A 17,787-nucleotide genomic window follows, 5' to 3' on the forward strand; every position below is an offset into this window, starting at 1 on the left:
CAATATCAGCAGATACCGATATCCGATGACCAAAAAATTGGTATCAGTATTGGCGGTAAAAAAACAATAGCGGTCAATCACTAATAACAAGCATGCTTTACTGCATATACAGACTGATTGTACTGCTGTGGGTTTATTAACACTTTAAGCTATGCTTGAACTTTCCTTGGGGGAAAAATGGAGGATTGAATAAACAAGGATAGTAATAACCCTAATAAAGACAAGGGTGAGGTTAAACTGAGGAAGCAAGTAGTTTAAGATGTCCGTTACAGTGCATTTGCATCTCCAGGTGACATTCAGAAGAAGCATGCAAAATATCAAGCCCCATCAAACATAAACAGCTTTTGGTGTAGATAAATCACAGACTTTTTTGCTATTCCTTCAGTTAAATAACCTCCACATTTCCTTCTCTTCTGATCGCAATCACTCAGATGTGCAGCGACACAATTCAGTCCCCATGCATTTTTCATGTTCCGAACTTGTGCTCATGTCACATCAGTCAGAGAAAAGGGGATTGATTAGGGAGTAGTTTGACGACTTGGCTTATTACCAGAGATCACAATACAGAAGCATGGCTGTAAAGAAATCTAGTGCTACACGCAGTTTGAACAGCTCTTCAGGGAATGAGCTAATAAGAGATTCACCACAAAAAGACAGCAGCCTCACGTAGATCATGCTGAGGACATTTTATGAGGAAATATCTGCTTGTGATTTACATTTTGTACTATCTCATAATCTTTAAATGCCTGAGAGCACTAAAAGAAATATTGTGGTCATTAACACATAGAATTGTTTCTGTGGATTAATGCACTTCTTCTAAATATTGCCTAGTAAGGAGAAGCTTATGTTTGGAAATGAACAAAATCTAAATATTACCTGCAGGGATATATTTGTATGTAGTGAAGAATGTGGAAAAGGATCTTATTTAAAACAATTTGAAGTAATACATTTAGTTTAATATAGAAGCGTGTAATACAACTTAGGTTTTTGTATTTATTCCAAGCACATCTCCCTGAACTCTGTTAGTATTATTACTCTTACTACTGGCTATAAACAAATGCCTACAAGGAAATGGTGGCAGTGAGGGTTTAGGAGATGCAGTCCATAAGTGTCTGTATTTCTGTTCTTTATCTGTTACATATTCAGAGACGGTAAGCAGGAAGCTACAACATGGAGCACACTGAGGCCTTGTGTAACCAGGCCTTGGGCTTGTGTTGATGGCATCACACTGACATTTGTCTCAGACTTATACCGAAATGTAAAACAGAACCTATCAACACAGGCCCTAAAATAGAAATTATACATATAGTAGTTGTTTTCCTAGGACATGTTTAAAAAGAAAAACAAAAAAGAATATTCAGACTAGTTTATTGGGGTAGCTCCTATGTGATTTCTCATTTTCTCTACTTTTAGGCCTCATGCACACAGGGCATTTAAAAAAAAAAAACAAGCTGCAAAGCCAGTACCGATGCCAGGAAAAAGTGGCTGTAAAAACACGCTTCTAAAAGTGGTTTGCATTAGCGTTAATACACGTTTAGCCGCATTAGCATTAAGCAATGTTTCTCCACCTTCTTCTATTTTCCACTCCGAAATCCAGTTACTACAGCTGAAAAACGCTTGACATGGCTTAAAGCTGCGTCAGGCATTTTTACAGCTGTACCGCTCCTGTTCCAGGGTTTTTTTTTTTTGCAGCTTGAATATGCCTATGCCACTTACAGCTCCTAAAAGCCTATGTGTGTGCATGGACACATAGATAAATGTGGAGAGGTGATTTCAAGCTGTAAAAAACAGCTGAGACCCCTTGGAGCAACTGTAAAAACATCCAGTGTGCATAAGGCCTTAGAAACAAGCCTACCAATCAAGTTACTATGACTAATCTGTATATTCTAAATGCCCCTCTGTACCAGGATCAAATTCAGAACGTGTAAATGATGTGTTTTTGCTTTCAAAACATGAAAGTAAGGCCCGGAGCAGGAGCGGAGAGAATAGTGTAGGGCCAGCATGACTAGGTGGACAGGGGAGTGGTAGGGGTTAATTAAGTAGGCACCAGTTTATACAGGGTGTGTATATGGGGGGGGGGGCTAGGTTGTTGAGGCTTAGCTTTGGAAATGTGGGGCTGGCAGGCAGGAAGAGGTGGAATCTGCTGGGGCGCCAAAAATTCCCCTCACTCGGTAGAAGCAGCGTCCCTCCCTCCCTAATGTTCCAAATTTATTTGTTATGGTTTCTTGGTGGGGTTTGTTCTTTTTCTTTGTTTTGACAGGTTTGCCTGGGATGTCGTGGCAGCTGTGGTGTTTTTGTTGGTCTTTGCTGGCAGGTGCAAGAACCTTTAAGTCAAGGTAATGGTTCGGGACCCACTGGTGGTAGGTTCCCTCTGGGACGTTCCAGTTGATGTCAGTTTGACTGGAAGGTAAAATGGGTACACTGCGGGTAGAGTGTTGTCTCAGAGCTGGCGTTTTGCGGCTGGAGGCCTAGTATGTTTAAGTGGGCCCGCAGTGTATTATTTATCTGAACATTAAATGGGGGGCCTCAAAGACCAACAAAAGCTTTAACTGTTTTTTGACGTTTCTGTTTTAAGGAATATTTTTTTCCTTTATGTTAATTTAATTTGGAATTGGTTAATAAAAGGGCTGCTATGGCCAATTTTATTCCACTCACTGTGTTGTCTCGATTATTGGGATAAGGTAAAGGTGAAAGGGTGCAAGTGGGTGGTGGGTTGACCGTTCAGCCAGGTTTATAGTGACATCTGTTCTACACTAGTCAAGCTTGTTTGATTCTTGAACAATCATACCCACATCCGTTCAGCGTTGATTATACATTTTATGCATTCTATTGGGATGCTGCAATTAAATTTGTGCTTCTATTATTTCTGTATTCAGAATTCTGTCCACATATTTATGCTCAAAACTTTGCAAGCTAATGTTGCGTTTTTTATTTTTTTTTACAGTGGGTATGAACAAGATAAAAGTGTACTGCGCAGAAAGGAATGGGAAAGGAGGAGTCAAGAAGTCCAGCCAAGTGAGGATATTTTTCTTGTCAATTACCCCCTCTTCAGTGAGCCATACAAGGTAATATGTATTGTACTGTAATATGTGTATTCAGGACCTACATTAGGATTATCCTACTTTAGTTTGTCTGACCTAGTGTTGCTTCCACCATATGCTTGTACATGCTAATAAAGAGCCCATCTTACCATTTACACCACCCAGCAAGTGATTGGGAAGATCTGCCATGTTTATAGGCTTGCTAATGGTTTTCTAATATGTTGATATTCTTGTTAGATCCCCATTTGCTTACTGAATAGTTTGGTTATTTAGAAGGAAGTGGGAGTGTGGGGGGGGGGGGGGTGTCTGTTCACATTTTTGTTGATATCAGACATTTAATGATGTCATTCATCCAGTAAGGCACCTGTCAATCAACTTTTCTAAGTGAAATTGCTGGAGCACATTTTTGTAAGCCATGTTGTTTTTGCATTGTTTGGTATCTCATCTAGTAGCTACACATTGTCATGAGAATTTTGAATGTGCTATGTATTTATTGGATTTTTACTCTTTCAGACTAACAAAGGAGATGAGCTTTCAACTCGTATCCAAAGCACACTTGGAAGCTATGATGAAATTAGGGAGCTGTTAACAGAAAGATCCCACCAAAGTAATTTTGTTGGCATTCCAAAGACCGATCCAGGAAACCTATCCCTTGGGAAGACAGAGGACCATCTTCCTCAAAACTCCATAGAAAGCCATTACTTGGTTTGTCACACTGTGCAAACAGGTATAACATCTTCAGCAACACCTGTACAGCTGAACAACAAAGCCAACATGAACTGGCAAATAGCTGGACACTCCTTGGAGGGGCAGAAGGTAGAAGGCAAGACTGACCAAAGAAAGATTACTCCCAGTAGTGACTTTAAGTGTGGAAATCAAAAACACATCATTGACAAAAGCAAAAAATTCATGTTAAGTCCAGAATCATCTGCAAATAATGAACATCAACGCAACTTGTTAATATGTGGATTTGACAAATCCCTCAGTAGAAGGATAACACATTCGAAACTGAAATGCAACATAGACTTGGATCTACCCATTAAAAAGAAGTCTTGTAGCCAGAATACAAATAGTCTAAATTCTTTACAGAACTTCCCTGCTTTAATCGTGTCCAAGCTAAACACTGTTCAGCAAAAGCCAACAGCATATGTACGTCCAATGGATGGCCAGGATCAGGCACCAAATGAGTCACCAAAATTGAAATTACCAAATGAACTGAGCATAGTATTGCCAAGGGGACTTTCTAATATGGCTGATTCAGACAAATTACAGGATGAGAAAACAGAAACATTTGCCAACCTCAGTCAAGCAGAGGTATGTCTTTGGCTCTTACAAGCTTGTTTTAGGTTCTTAGTAGTACATTTATAGGCAACATCAATATTTACCTGTCAATTCTTACTGTATATGCTCCTATGGGTTTGAATTTTGTAGAAAATGTGCTAATATTGTTTATTAGTGCTATTATTCAAAACACTTCATATAATAATTGAAAGTATATTAAGGCAGTAGCACAAAGTACTGTCATTGCATTCCAGATCTTTATGAACACTGCTGCTCTTTACACTCCCTGTAGATACCTATTGTGCGGTGAAGGAATTTATAAATGCTACATATGTGGTTGCACAAAGTAACTTAAATGCATATTATTCCTATTGCTTGAAACATAGTAAAAAACACACTGTTCCATGTTGCTATTGCGCCTTGGCAAAAATATTCAAAGCGCAAAAAAATGTGGTTTCCAGCCTGTTCTAAAATTATCCCTAGATGGGTTGGTTTGACAGGCCCGTATTATCATCCATATGATTCATACACCTTATAGACTTGAGTTATTTAGCTATTAATACTCCATAGAGTAATTTAGAGGATATATTCTGCTTGAAATGATACTATAAATACACAATACCTTCTATAATTCATATATTTGTTTCTTGACTCTGAGATATTAGAAAATAATTAAATATGTTTTTCAACATTTTTTATGAAATTCATACTTAGGAGCTCAGTTCAGATCAGGGCCAGCCAAAGGATCCTCTGGTAGGTTTAACAACCAGTCTGACCCTACTAAGCTAGACATAAAGTACACTTTACTCTTAGCTCATTACTCAGTGGTACCTTGATTAAATAAATAATGAAAATGAAAATTAGATGTGTTTCTAATGGTTTTTAAAAATTCTATTTGCATTTGTTTAGGGTACATAGCCGGGGCAACAGTACAAGAGCTTTTGTAAACAGCAATCCATCATGGTAGCACATTCCCTGAGCACTGCTCTATCACACTTTTAATTAGCATGGATTACACAGCAGTATATAAGTGCCATGACATTTAAATAACACTTGCTTCATTTACTTGACACTCTCATAACTTACTGCAGATATTGGAATCTCAGCTCCAGAGCACCACACAAAAACAATTTAACAGAATAAGAAAAAAAGAAGAGCAAAGAAACGTCTGAGATCTGATTCCCTGTCACTCTTGGTTACCTTTCTATGAAAACAGATAACTTTCAAATGAAAGCCGGCACCAGCCTGTCTGGAGAAAATGCATTCAAAGTGTATTTTCTAGAAGGCATTCCATTTTCATGTGACCCAATACGTTTAAATTATATTAGAGATGGCCAACACTTTAATTTACTCTGCTCTGACATATAGTTTAATTACTACACTGATGGGTGTTAGACATCCTGAAGCAGGATTAAAGGAAAAAAATATTTGTCTCTATGCTCTAAAATGGAAGGCTGTATTAAATTAATTAGAAAATCACTGGCACATTCTGTGATATATTTGTTTTTTAAGGCTATTGAGGCTAACCTTTGGAATCAGACTTGGCAGAACAAAGCTAATGTTACGGCTTTTCTATAGAAAGCAAGACTGTTATTTAAAATACTTGTAATTTATTAGTAAATCTAATGCTCTGAATGAGAAGGGTAGGACATTTCACTTAGTTCTTCCACTGAGGAAGCTGTTCTGAATGCAGAGCTTTTCTGAAGAGGCAAAGTTTTGATAAGTCCAAGTGGTACGGGAGTTTGCCCAGTCCCTTTTATTCCCCTAAACATTGTTATTGGTCTATCACTATGAAGGGTTGCCTCATTGTACTGTATAAATGGGGCTCTGGAAGGGTATGCAAAATCCATTATCCATCATTTAGGAAGAGATGCTGAAAGATGCCCATGCATAAAAGAGTATCTTAATCATAGAGGACAGGGCTTAGGCTGGATATTCATAGACCCTGGGTTATAGGCTGCTACCTGGGTGATTATACACTGGAAAAACTTTTGAACATACCTCTTTACATGTACCCCTATAACCCCCACCTCACTCTGCAAGACCTATTTTTTTTTTTTGCTGTGTTTTGTGATAAAACTCTTCTCCCCTATGGAGAAGCTTCTATGCAAAACCAGTTCCTATTTACTTTGAATTCTTCATCTCTTTAATCAACCTCTTCACTGCCTTATACTGTGAAAGCTACGCATCTGGATTGGTGCAACCTCGCTAAAACTTAGGGCACTGTACCCAGACCCCATGCTGTGGGGGCCGCCTCTAATGTTACTAAATTCACAGAATCCTGCTTGGGTGCTTACCTCGGCACAATGCATGTAGTTAGCCACAGGGTACTTTATAGGTCCAGGCCATGGTCAAAAATCCAGCCCTGCAACCAACTATTACTGCGTGGGTGGAAGGAAAGAAAATCTCTCGATTCCCCCTATCAACAGTGTTGATGTGAGAATACGCAGTGCTATTGTGTTCTGCCAGCAGGAGGGGTGCAGGCAGCCTTACTGGCTTGCAGAATACAGTGATTACTGGTAGCAGCTATAGCCACCGGCAGTACTCCATAGCCAAATTTCCGACAAGCTGGTTGTACCCAAGTCGATCGATGAATCAATTTGAAAATAGTGAAAGAAAACCATGACACTAGTTGCGCACAAAATAAATAAAATAAAAGCAATCCTCAATAAATCAACAATGAATAAATCAACAAATCAAATAATGGTGCATCAATAAACTGTGCCCAGAAAATAAGTCCACAATATGAATGTTGGGTATAGAATCCAAAAAACTAAATATTCTGTGAATAAATGTGAGTTCAAAAAATGAAATCCAAAAAATAACTTCTATAAACATGATAAACCAAATGATCTTGTGAGATTCCAGTGCTAATAAAAAGGTGACACCCAAATTAGATCCACCACCGATGTGCTCCACACCCATCAGATTAGCAACTCACCCTCATTTGTTGCCTACCACTCTTGTGGATAAGGCAAATTTCGCTGTGTATATTACTGTTAGCTGTGGTGTTCCACCAAGGCAATGCAGACATATAAACCAGAAGGTTGGGGGATAATCCTTAGCTCCAAACCATGTGGAAAAAACATATAACAGAGGGACCCCACTGGTGCAATACCATTAAAACACTTTATTAAATCCACAAAAACAATATATAATGGCCGTACATGTATTTAACTTGCCAAGCGCATATATACATCCAATAAACAAATGAGAGGGATAGGGGAGCTCACTCTAGTCCAGGATGCTGCAGCGTGAAGTACATAAAGACCATGGGGCCAGATGAATCACCCTGCTCACCTCGATCACTCCTTCAGTCTGTCGTGTAGCCACGCCCTAATGTTTTGTCACTTCCTGACTTTGTCAAAGGGGTACATGTGTCAAAATTCGGCCGCTTCCTGCTAAACTGGACAAATTTCAATCAATGTATGGCCAGCTTAAGGTTGTATGCTTGGATCTTAACCCCCTTCACACTGACGTAACACAAATATGCAGCCTGGGCTTTTTTCCGTGGGGCCGCATATTTGTGTATCTCTCTTTGTGCTGGGAGCACGCTGCATGTTGACTTCCCAGTACAGAGACCGAGATCTCAAAGAGAGCCCCGGGCCCTGTACTAATGATCGGAACCCGGAACTCCTAAATCCGGGTCACTTGATCGCTGTGATAGCCTGTGATGGGTAAAGCCTGCCCCTGTGTTTTTCCTCTGTGAATAGAGGAGAGGGATGCATTGTATCTCTCTTTCTCCTTGCAGATTAAAAAAAAAAAAAAAGTGTGTATAAAAATGAATTGACAATAATAATCAAAAAAAAAAAATACAAAATAAAAATACATAGATAAAGGTTTGATCTAGGCCAGTGCCAAGGTTAGTGTTATGATCAAGGTTAGGATTAAAGGTCGGGGATAAAGGTCAGGGGAAAAGGTCAATGTCAGTATATTTTGGACAGGATTTTTATTTTTTAAATTAGTATCAGTGTCAGTTAGTGTCAGTGTGTTTTAGGTAGAATTAAAAAAAAAAAGCAAAATGTGCACTATTGTTTTGGGCTGTACTACGGGTACAAATAACAACTAGCTAACACATTTGTGGTATCGCTGGATCATCAGGAGCAGGAGAATTTGATTTGGGTTGTTCTTTGGTGGAAGGTAATGATAATAGCAAGAAATATACAGCGACATTTAAAAAAAAATGTAATTTATAAAAAACCTTTGAAAATAAAAAAAATCAGGAGATATCATTACCATTTACTTACTACCAAATGAAATGAAATGTTTTACCCTGGGGCATAGATGGGTTAAGTTAAAATAGGCATCCCTCTGTGAAATTCTCCATGAAGCTGTTATCTTCTTTCAGTTTCACTCAAGGTTCCTCCAAAACAATATTCTTTTGGCCTGGAACAAACACTCTCCATCTCTCAACTTCCCTATGTTTCTCTCCAGCCAGGCAATGAACTCCATAGCTTGGTGGATTACCAATCCAGCACTGGAAATAGTAAAGTAATTTTTCCCACCTTCACTGAAGGTGACAACAACAGATGCCAGCCTCACAGGCTGGGGAAGAATGTTTTAGTTTCTCACAGTTCACAGCAAAGCTCCTCATTAACATTTTGGAGCTCAGAGCAATAAATTTGAGTATGCACCACTGCACCCTCCTGCTTCAGGGACACCCAATCTGGGTGCAACAAGACTGTCAGGGGTTGGATTTAAACCCGGAAACTTCTGCTGTGTCAGGCAATGTCTCTTCTTGCCGAGCTACCTAGAACGTTGGGCAATTCCCAGGATGATTCCTTGAATGATCCTGTCATGAACCTTGTTTGTCTTGAACCCTGAACTCTTTGCTCCTCCCATAAACTTCCTGATTTAAGCCATGTCTCTGCACTTTCTGTTTGCAAGAATATTGTGCTCTCTCTAGCCAGTATCTCGCTCCTGTCTTCCCTGCTGCTGTCCATATTTTGCTACCACTCGTTATCGACCCTTGGCTTGTTCCTGGACAATGCTTCTGTCTAATCCCAACCTGCAACCACTTGTCATCAACCTTTGCTTGTTTACTCACTACGCTTCTGTTTGATCCCTACCTGCTTATCCCCTGCTGGACTCCGGCTTGCTCACCTCCTGGTGTTGTGATTCCAAGGACTGCAACCTGATACTAGCACACAGCAAAATCCATCTCCACCATCAGGAGCTCTGGTGAACACCGGTTAGTACTTAGACTCCACACCTCAGGTGAGCCCACGTCATTCACCAGGGTGACTGCCTGTGTACCTTTCCTGCTGAGTGGTGGTAGTTCCGCTACTTCTATAGCAACTGGTCTTTCAGCCTGACCCCTGATCAAGACAAAGACAATGTCGTGACAGTGACCTATATCAATCATTGGGGGGAACCAGGAGTCAGGCAGCCTTGAAGGAAGGAAGTCTGATTATCTCCTGGATGGAAAAGCACTGGCCTGCAATCTCTGCTGTTCATACCTTAGGAGAGCTGTGTAATTGAAAGGTGGATTTCCTCAGTTGTCATTGCCTTTACCAAGGGGAATGATCTTTACAGCTAACATCTTCAATCTTGTATATCAGAAATGGGGTACCCTAGATGTGGACCTCCTGTCCTCCAGGTTCAGCAAGTTACTCCTGTTTGTGGCCAGGACCAAGGATTCTATTGCACTGTCATCCAATGCTCAGATAATACTATTAACAGTTCAGGTTAATATATGCCTTACCTCCAGTGTGGAGTTTTCCTTGACTGCTCTGAAAATGGGGAAAAGAAGGAATCATTGCATTAAACTTGCTCAGTTACACAGATACACTGAAACTGCTAGGAAAAGACCCCTGGCCCCTGCCAAACAGACTATACCTGCTGTCCCAAGGTCCCTGTAGCATTCTGCTTTTCAGTCACTTGTTCTACCGGCATGGCTGTTGAAGCCCAGGTGAAGAATAGGTGTACCTTATATGTGTCATTACCACAGTCCTCAATGGCAGAAAAGCCACTTTGAGAAAAATCTACTACGTACCTTGAGATCCTTTTTCACTAGGTGTGAACAAAGGCATTTCAAACCCAGAGGTTACTCAGTGCCTCATAGTCTGGCTTTCTTGCATTTCGGAAATGACAAAACTTGGCTCTAAGGTTGTGGCCTTCTCCGTCCTATTCCAAAAGTCTTCAGCTTCTCTCTCACTGGTAAAAGCTTTTATACAAGGTTTTTTTATAGATCCAACCCCCATTATAGCATCCTGTGCTTCCTTTGGATCTCAGACAGGTCCTTTCTGCCCTGCAAAAACCACCTTTGCAACTACTTTTGAACTACCCAAGGGTAGTTCTCTCTGAATTAGGGAACAACCCTTGGGTGATGTCTCCTGCAAAGTAGCTTTCTTGATGGCTATTGCATCTATCAGATGTGTTTTAGAGTTACTGGCCCTATCTTGTAAGGAGCACTTCCTAATCCTTCCTAAAGAGAAAGTAGTCTTATGTTCAAAACACTATCTTTCTCCCTAGGGTGGTATCAGCCTTCCACTTTAGTGAAGACATTGTCCTTCTTTCCTTGTGCCCTTCTCCCAAGCATCCCAGCAAATCCACAGCCTCCATATAAAAAACAGACTCTCTTTTGGTCCTGCCAACAGGGTCTTGAAAAGGGCACTCTGCATTCATGTTCACTATTGCCAGGTGGATAAGATAACATTGTATAAGCTTTTACTCTATAGGGTATAGTACCTTGAGTATCCTTACATGCTCATGCCAGCAGATCAATGGGATTTCTGGAAATTCCGCTTTCAAGTGTCTGTTTCTCAGCTTTGTAAGACCACCATCTGGTCTTCAGTTTGCATTTTCCACATCCTACCAGGTGGATGTCCAGGTTTCTGCAGAGGTTCTTTCAGTGGCACTTCAGTTTTGTAGGGCCCTTTAGCATGCTCTTTCTTGCCGTGTTGTTGCTCCTAATTGATATTCATTGTTTGGGGATGTCCCGGGGGCTATGAGTATCCAGACTATGATCTGTGCTGTACAATTAAGATCATTTTGACTTACCTGCAAAGTTATCCTGGAGTATACTACAGAACATAGGCCACCATCCCCTCTGCTCCAGTGTACTCTGCATTGCTTACTAATAAAGGTTAAGAGGGTATGTTCAAGGGGTATGCGTCCAAAAGTTTGACCATTTGCCAATCACCTGAAGGTAGTTTAATATAACCCAGGGTCTATGAATATCCAGGCTGTGTCCTGTACTGTATTCCAAAAGATGAAATATACAGGTAAGTACATTTTTTTAATTTAACAGTATGCTCCCTTTTTTGCCTGTTTTATGCAGTGCACGATAGTTGTACTATATGTTTGTACATTACTGAATGCGTCCAGTAGAGAGCAGTAGGATCTGGACACACACATTATTTGATGAGGGGCAGGTGTTTTAACCACAATATGTCTTGGTTAAAAAATAATCTCTCTATGCATGTTCAAGTTAAAATGGAATTATATCCTTTCTCCAATCCTTATTGTGGCGCAAAAGGTTGTTACATATAAAGACAGCATTTTCTGTAAAGTGTTTGTTTGATCAAAAAGGTAGTAAACAAAGACTATATGAATAATAATATGATCCTCTAACGTGTTTAGTTCTTTATTTTGCTTATATCTTTAATTTTGTGGTAAAGCAGGATTTGAAATGGCACTTTGGGCAAACAGTTAAGTAACCAATAAAAATCTGTGCATGTGTACTGCTCTTCAGGCCATAGGATTTGCAGGTCTTTTCAGCTGTTCTTATAATTCACAGACCCCTGCAACATTGGTAACATTCAGATTGCACACCCATTATTATGTTTTAGGTTTACAGCTGTCTGTGTCACCTGCCTGCTTGCTGGAAAATGATACTGATTTATTGTCCATTGAGCATGTATGTGACACAAGAAGTTGCAAAGCTGAGATAGGAAATATGGGCACAATCTGTTTGGCTGTGCAATGTGACAGAAGTGTGTAAATCAGTATACATATATGACTCTCTACTGTGTATATGTTTGTCTGAAAATTGCATGTGTATGACAAGCACTGGCACACTTATTATTTGAAGTGCTGGACCTATTTTTGCTTAAATGGAGAAGATAAAATAGGGAAATTCAGAACATATCCACAAAAAGGAGACTTATTTTGACTTTTTATCATTTGAAGCATGGTAGAGCCTTCTTAGGATAGAAGGTATCTGCAAATCTTTTTCCATAATCAATTAAACAAATAAGGATATTAATACTCAATTTAAGATAGTGAGTGGAGCCATGCAAATCATTCATTTTTGCCTCTTGGTCAATTGTACATGCAGGGATGCTTCTTTATAGCACAGACATGGCCTAAAATTATAGAGTAATTACGGTAATTACAAACTGGATACAGCTATTTCAGGTTTGTTAACCATCATCAATGCAGTGCATGGAAAAAAAAAACACTTCTATGAACTAGAACTTGGGGAGTCACCAGATATATTCCCTGAAAAGTTATAATGTGAGGTTTCTTATTTCATACTTTCTTATTTACATATCACTGCATTTGTACTAGGAGCATAAGGCAAGGATTTGCATGGCTTTACCAATTTTCCTACAATGAGGGAAAAAAACCCTTGTTTTGGGTATTGTGATGGAAGTGAGACCTGCATGCAAATGCTCTTCACACTAGTTCAGTGGAGGGTTTTTTGGTTCTTTTGGTCCACCTTACCATAATCCTTCAGTTTATACATTCTTAAAAGTTATCTGTTAAATCATGTTTACATACCTATTTATAAAGGAGTATACAAAAAACTTCAACATTATTTACACTGGACAAAAATCTTTGCAAAACACACAAGCAGTCTACCTACTATATTCTACAAATGTATTGTTCACATGCAGCATAGAGTTAATGTACCGTGCCATGACAATGCTTGTTTGCATTATACCTAATTTGTTTAGACAAATTATTTCAAGGAAATGTAAAACTATAGTTGAATGCCATAGAAAAATGTACAGCAAGTATGAAAGTACACTATATCATCAAAAGTATTGGGACACTACCATCGTATGCGCGTGAACTTTAATGGTATCCCAGTCTTAGTACGTAGGGTTCAATATTGAGGTGGCCCACCCTTTGCAGCTATAACAGCTTCAACTCTTCTGAGAAAGCTGTCCACAAGGTTTAGGAATGTGTCTATGGAAATGTTTGACCATTCTTCCAGAAGCACATTTGTGAGGTCAGGCACTGACGTGGATGAGGAGGCCTGTCTCGCAGTCTTTGCTCTAATTTATCCCAAAGGTGTTCTATCAGTATGAGGTCAGGACTGTGTGCAGGCCAGTAAAGTTCCTCCTCCCCAAACTCGATCATCCATGTCTTAATGGACCTTGCTTTGTGCACCGATCCGAATAATTTGGTGGAGGGGGGATTATGGTGTGGGGTTGTTTTTCAGGGGTTGGGCCTGGTCTCTTAATTCCAGTGAAGGGAACGCTTAAGGCATCAGCATACCAGGTCATTTTGGACAATTTCATGCTCCCATCTTTGTGGGAACAGTTTAGAGATGGCCCCTACCTTTTCCAACATGACTGAGCACCAGTGCACAAACAAGGTCCATAAAGAAATGACTGAGTGAGATTGGGGTGGAGGAACTTGACTGGCCTGCACAGAGTCCTGATCTCAACCTGATAGAACCCCTTTGAAATTAATTATTATATCATTTAAAATATAGTTTAATTTATTGTTAGCTGTAACCAAAAAACACATACACAAAATATGAAAACATATGAAAACACTTAACTTTAAGAGAGCAAATTTTCCAAGGATGAGGGCTGCTCTCCAAGATTTAGACTGGGAGGGAATATTGGCATTGATGAGCACAGAACAGAAATGGGAAATTTACAAAAAGACTGTATGCAAACTCACTTCAAAGTATATTCCCATGGGCAATAAGTTTAAAAGGCTAAAAATAAAAAAATATGTGGCTCATGGCCAAAGTTAAAAAAACTATAAATAATAAGAAAAGAGCTTTTAGAAAATATAAAAATGAAGGAATACTATCATTGTTTAATTGTTACAAAGAATATAACAGAATATGTAAAAAGGAAATCAAGGACGCAAAATTCAAAATGAACAACAGATTGCAAAAGATAGTAGGACAAACCCCAAAAAATTTGTCAAATATATTAATAGTAAAAAGGTTAGGTCTGAGCATGTAGGCCCTTCACAAAATAATCAGGAGTGGGTGACTGGGGACAAAGAGAAGGCAAATTTATTAAATACTTTCTTCAGCTCTGTGTATACAAAACAGCATGGGGGAGCTCATGACCATAATGAGGATGGTATTGACACAGCCCCAAATGATCCACAATGGCTCAAAAGTGATATGGTCCAGAAATATTTAGACAGAATAAGGGTGGATAAAGCGCCTGGAAGGTGGCATCCACCCACGCATTCTAAAATAATTGAGCGCTGTAATTTCAAAGCCTTTGTTTCTAATTTTTAGTGACTCATTAGGGACTGGAATAGTACCACTGGATTGGCATAGGGCCAATGTGGTGCCTATATTTAAAAAGGGTCAAAGTCTTTGCCAAGTAACTATAGACCTGCTAGTTTACCTTCTATAGTCGGGAAGATACTGGAGAGTTTAAAAAAAGACCACATAGATGAGTTCTTGCTGGAAAAAAATATTTTAAGCAACAGACAGCATGGATTCATGAAAGACAGAAGTTGTCAAACAAACCTGTTTTCTTTTTATGAGGAGGTAAGTAAAACCTTGGGTGGCTGTAGATGTAGTATACTTGGATTTTGCAAAAAAAATTTTAATAAATGTAAAGTTATGCACTTTGGGGCTAAGAATATGCATGCATCACACATACTAGGGGGAGTAGAACTGGGGGAATCCATAGCGGAGAAGGATCTGGGTGATCTGGTAGATCCTAAGCTTAATAATAGCATGCAATGCCAAACTGCGGTTTCCAAAGTCTTTTCTTGCATTAACAGATGCATGGACTCCAGAGAGAGAGATATCATTTTGCCCCTGTACAAATCAATGGAAATACCTCATCTGGAATATGCAGTTCAGTTTTCGGCACCAGTTCTTAAAAAGGATATCGGGGTACTAGGGAAAGTGCAGAGAAGGGCAACCAAACTGATAAGAGGCATGGAGGAGCTCAGCTATGAGAAAAGATAAGAGGAACTGAATATATTCTCCCTTGAGAAGAGGAGATTAATATGATCAACATGTGTAAATACATAAGGGGTCCATATAGTGAACTTGGTGTTGAGTTATTCACTTTAAGGTCAACACAGAGGACAAGGGGGCCTTCTTTACGTCTAGAGGAAAACAGATTTAGTCTCCAAATACAGAAAGGTTTCTTCACCTTAAGAGCTGTGAAAATGTGGAATAGATTCCCTCCAGAGGTAGTTCTGGCTAACTCACTAGATTGCTTTGAAAAAGGCCTGGATACTTTCCTAGGTGTACAAAATATACAGTAAATGGGTACTAATATTTATAGGTAAAGTTGATCCAGGGAATATCCAATTGCCTCTCGGGGGACCAGGAAGGAATTTTTGTTCCCCTGCTGTAGCAAATTGGATCATGCTTTGCTGGGTTTTTTTGTCTTCCTCTGGATCAACTGCGGGTATAGGATTTTGTATATGGGATTGTATGGTTGAGTTTTCTTATTGGTTGAGCCAGATGGACTTGTGTCTTTTTTCAACCTAACTATGTAACCATATATTTAGTACTGTAAGCCAACTCAGGTGGGCCAACTCAATATTGAACCCTATGGACCAAGACTGGGATGCCATTAAAGTTCATGTGGGTAAAAAGGCAGGCGTCCCAACACGTTTGGTAATATAGTGTATAGGCTACTATGCAAAATTATGAGGTTTTAGTTGAATGTATTCAGCATTTATTATACATTTTATTTTATGAATTGTAATTAACCCAAACATAATCACATAATTTTTTGAATTCACCAAGGACCTATCTTGATTAAGTATACAATCTTTCTGCTGTGCTAGAATGTAAGAGTCAACATTTTTTCTATGATTTTTTCATGCAACAATCTTATTCTTCAGTGTAATTTTGTTTCACAGAAGTTGTCTCCATTAATATAGGCCCATATGGCAAGTTTGCTTCTTGTCACTTAGGGCATGATTCACATTAGCAAACAGTACAGTGATGGTTTCTTGGATTCTGGTAATAAGAATAGCAGAGATACATTTTTCAGCAATAAGATGCTGACAGCTTTCCTAGAATAGATTCAAACAGGGAGTAGTTCTACTGAGATAGATGACACGAGCTAACACCTAATAGTCAAATAACACTATATGTAGATAGCATTCATAACAGCGGATGTTCATACACTGCAAATCTAAGTTTATTAATCTTTCATTAAGAGTCTCATGTTCATGTAAATCCAATCAGTGCTGGTGCCAGACATTTCTGCAATGCCATGTGGCTTGTTTATTATACATCTGTATTATCCCTGTAAACCTCCATTAAACTGAAAATATACTCATATGTATACTTACATATCCAATGTAAATTTATATGTCTTCACATTTGTCAGTTGTGTGCATGGCTGAGCCAGGGAAAATTTGGACAGGGGAATTTATCAAACAGATGTATGAGAAAAGAAGCGCACATCTATTGCAAATCAGGCTACCTTTCATTTAGCACATCATTATGAATATTTTGAGTGATAACGATCACTCACTGTGTTTATTCAGAAAAGGAAGGCGCTTAGAAATATGCAATACTGTATTTACTGTTCCCTTCCCCCGCTCTCCATCCCTTAGCTATCCCCTATACCCCTGCAGCAGCTGGCAGGAGGGAGAGGAGGTAAAGCTGACAGTGCTGCAGGAGGTGGAACACAGGGGGACTCAGGCAGCAGGGGGAAGGAGATCCTCGAGAGAAGAAAGCGAGGGTTGGGGGGGCTTTTAATGGAGCAAATCTTTTTGTAGTTCCCAAATTAAGCTGCTGAAAGCCGGCAGGAAAGGAGGGAAGCCAGCAGCGCTGCTGGGGTGGGGGGGGGGGGTGGGGGGGCAGCAGGGAGATTGGATCATGGACAGAAGGGGGTGATTAGTGTGGGAGGGGGGCAATTACAGGTACCAATTCCCTGTGTGACTCTCTCTGCTGCAAATGAAAGCCGGAAGGAAGGAGAGAAGGAGAAGCTAGCTTTTTTTAGCTGGCTGTAATTGCCCCCTACCACACTGATCATCCCCTCCTGTCCATGAACTGATTTCCTTTTCAACTGGGGGCCCCCCTTCTGAACTGAGGGGACCTGGGCCTAGACAGGGGGAAAAGAGACCCAGCTGTACCCGCTTATTAGCTGACCCATCATAGGTCCCCCATGCACTTGGGGCCTCTGACCAGTGCCCATGCATTAGGACGACCTTTCAGTTACTGCAGAGAGATAGATAGCCTCAACGATAGCTGAGGCTGATTTGGAGACAATGGGGTTGATTTACTAAAACTGGAGAGTGAAAAATCTGGTGCACCTGTGCACGGTAGCCA

The 17,787-nt window shown here is 39.9% G+C and overlaps 1 protein-coding gene across 2 annotated transcripts in view; it reads left to right on the forward strand.

Annotated features, from left to right (window-relative positions):
* Window positions 1-17,787, forward strand: part of AFF3 (ALF transcription elongation factor 3) — a 538,616-nt gene that overhangs the window by 166,402 nt on the left and 354,427 nt on the right. For both annotated transcript variants that reach the window (XM_082245997.1, XM_082245998.1), the window contains exons 2-3: window positions 2,945-3,065; window positions 3,555-4,355. In XM_082245997.1, the coding sequence (XP_082102123.1) occupies window positions 2,945-3,065; window positions 3,555-4,355 (922 nt within the window). The remainder of the gene's footprint in view (window positions 1-2,944; window positions 3,066-3,554; window positions 4,356-17,787) is intronic.

The sequence above is a fragment of the Pelophylax lessonae genome, assembly GCF_965119305.1.
Source record: "Pelophylax lessonae genome assembly, chromosome: 2".
NCBI classification, from domain to species: domain Eukaryota; kingdom Metazoa; phylum Chordata; class Amphibia; order Anura; family Ranidae; genus Pelophylax; species Pelophylax lessonae.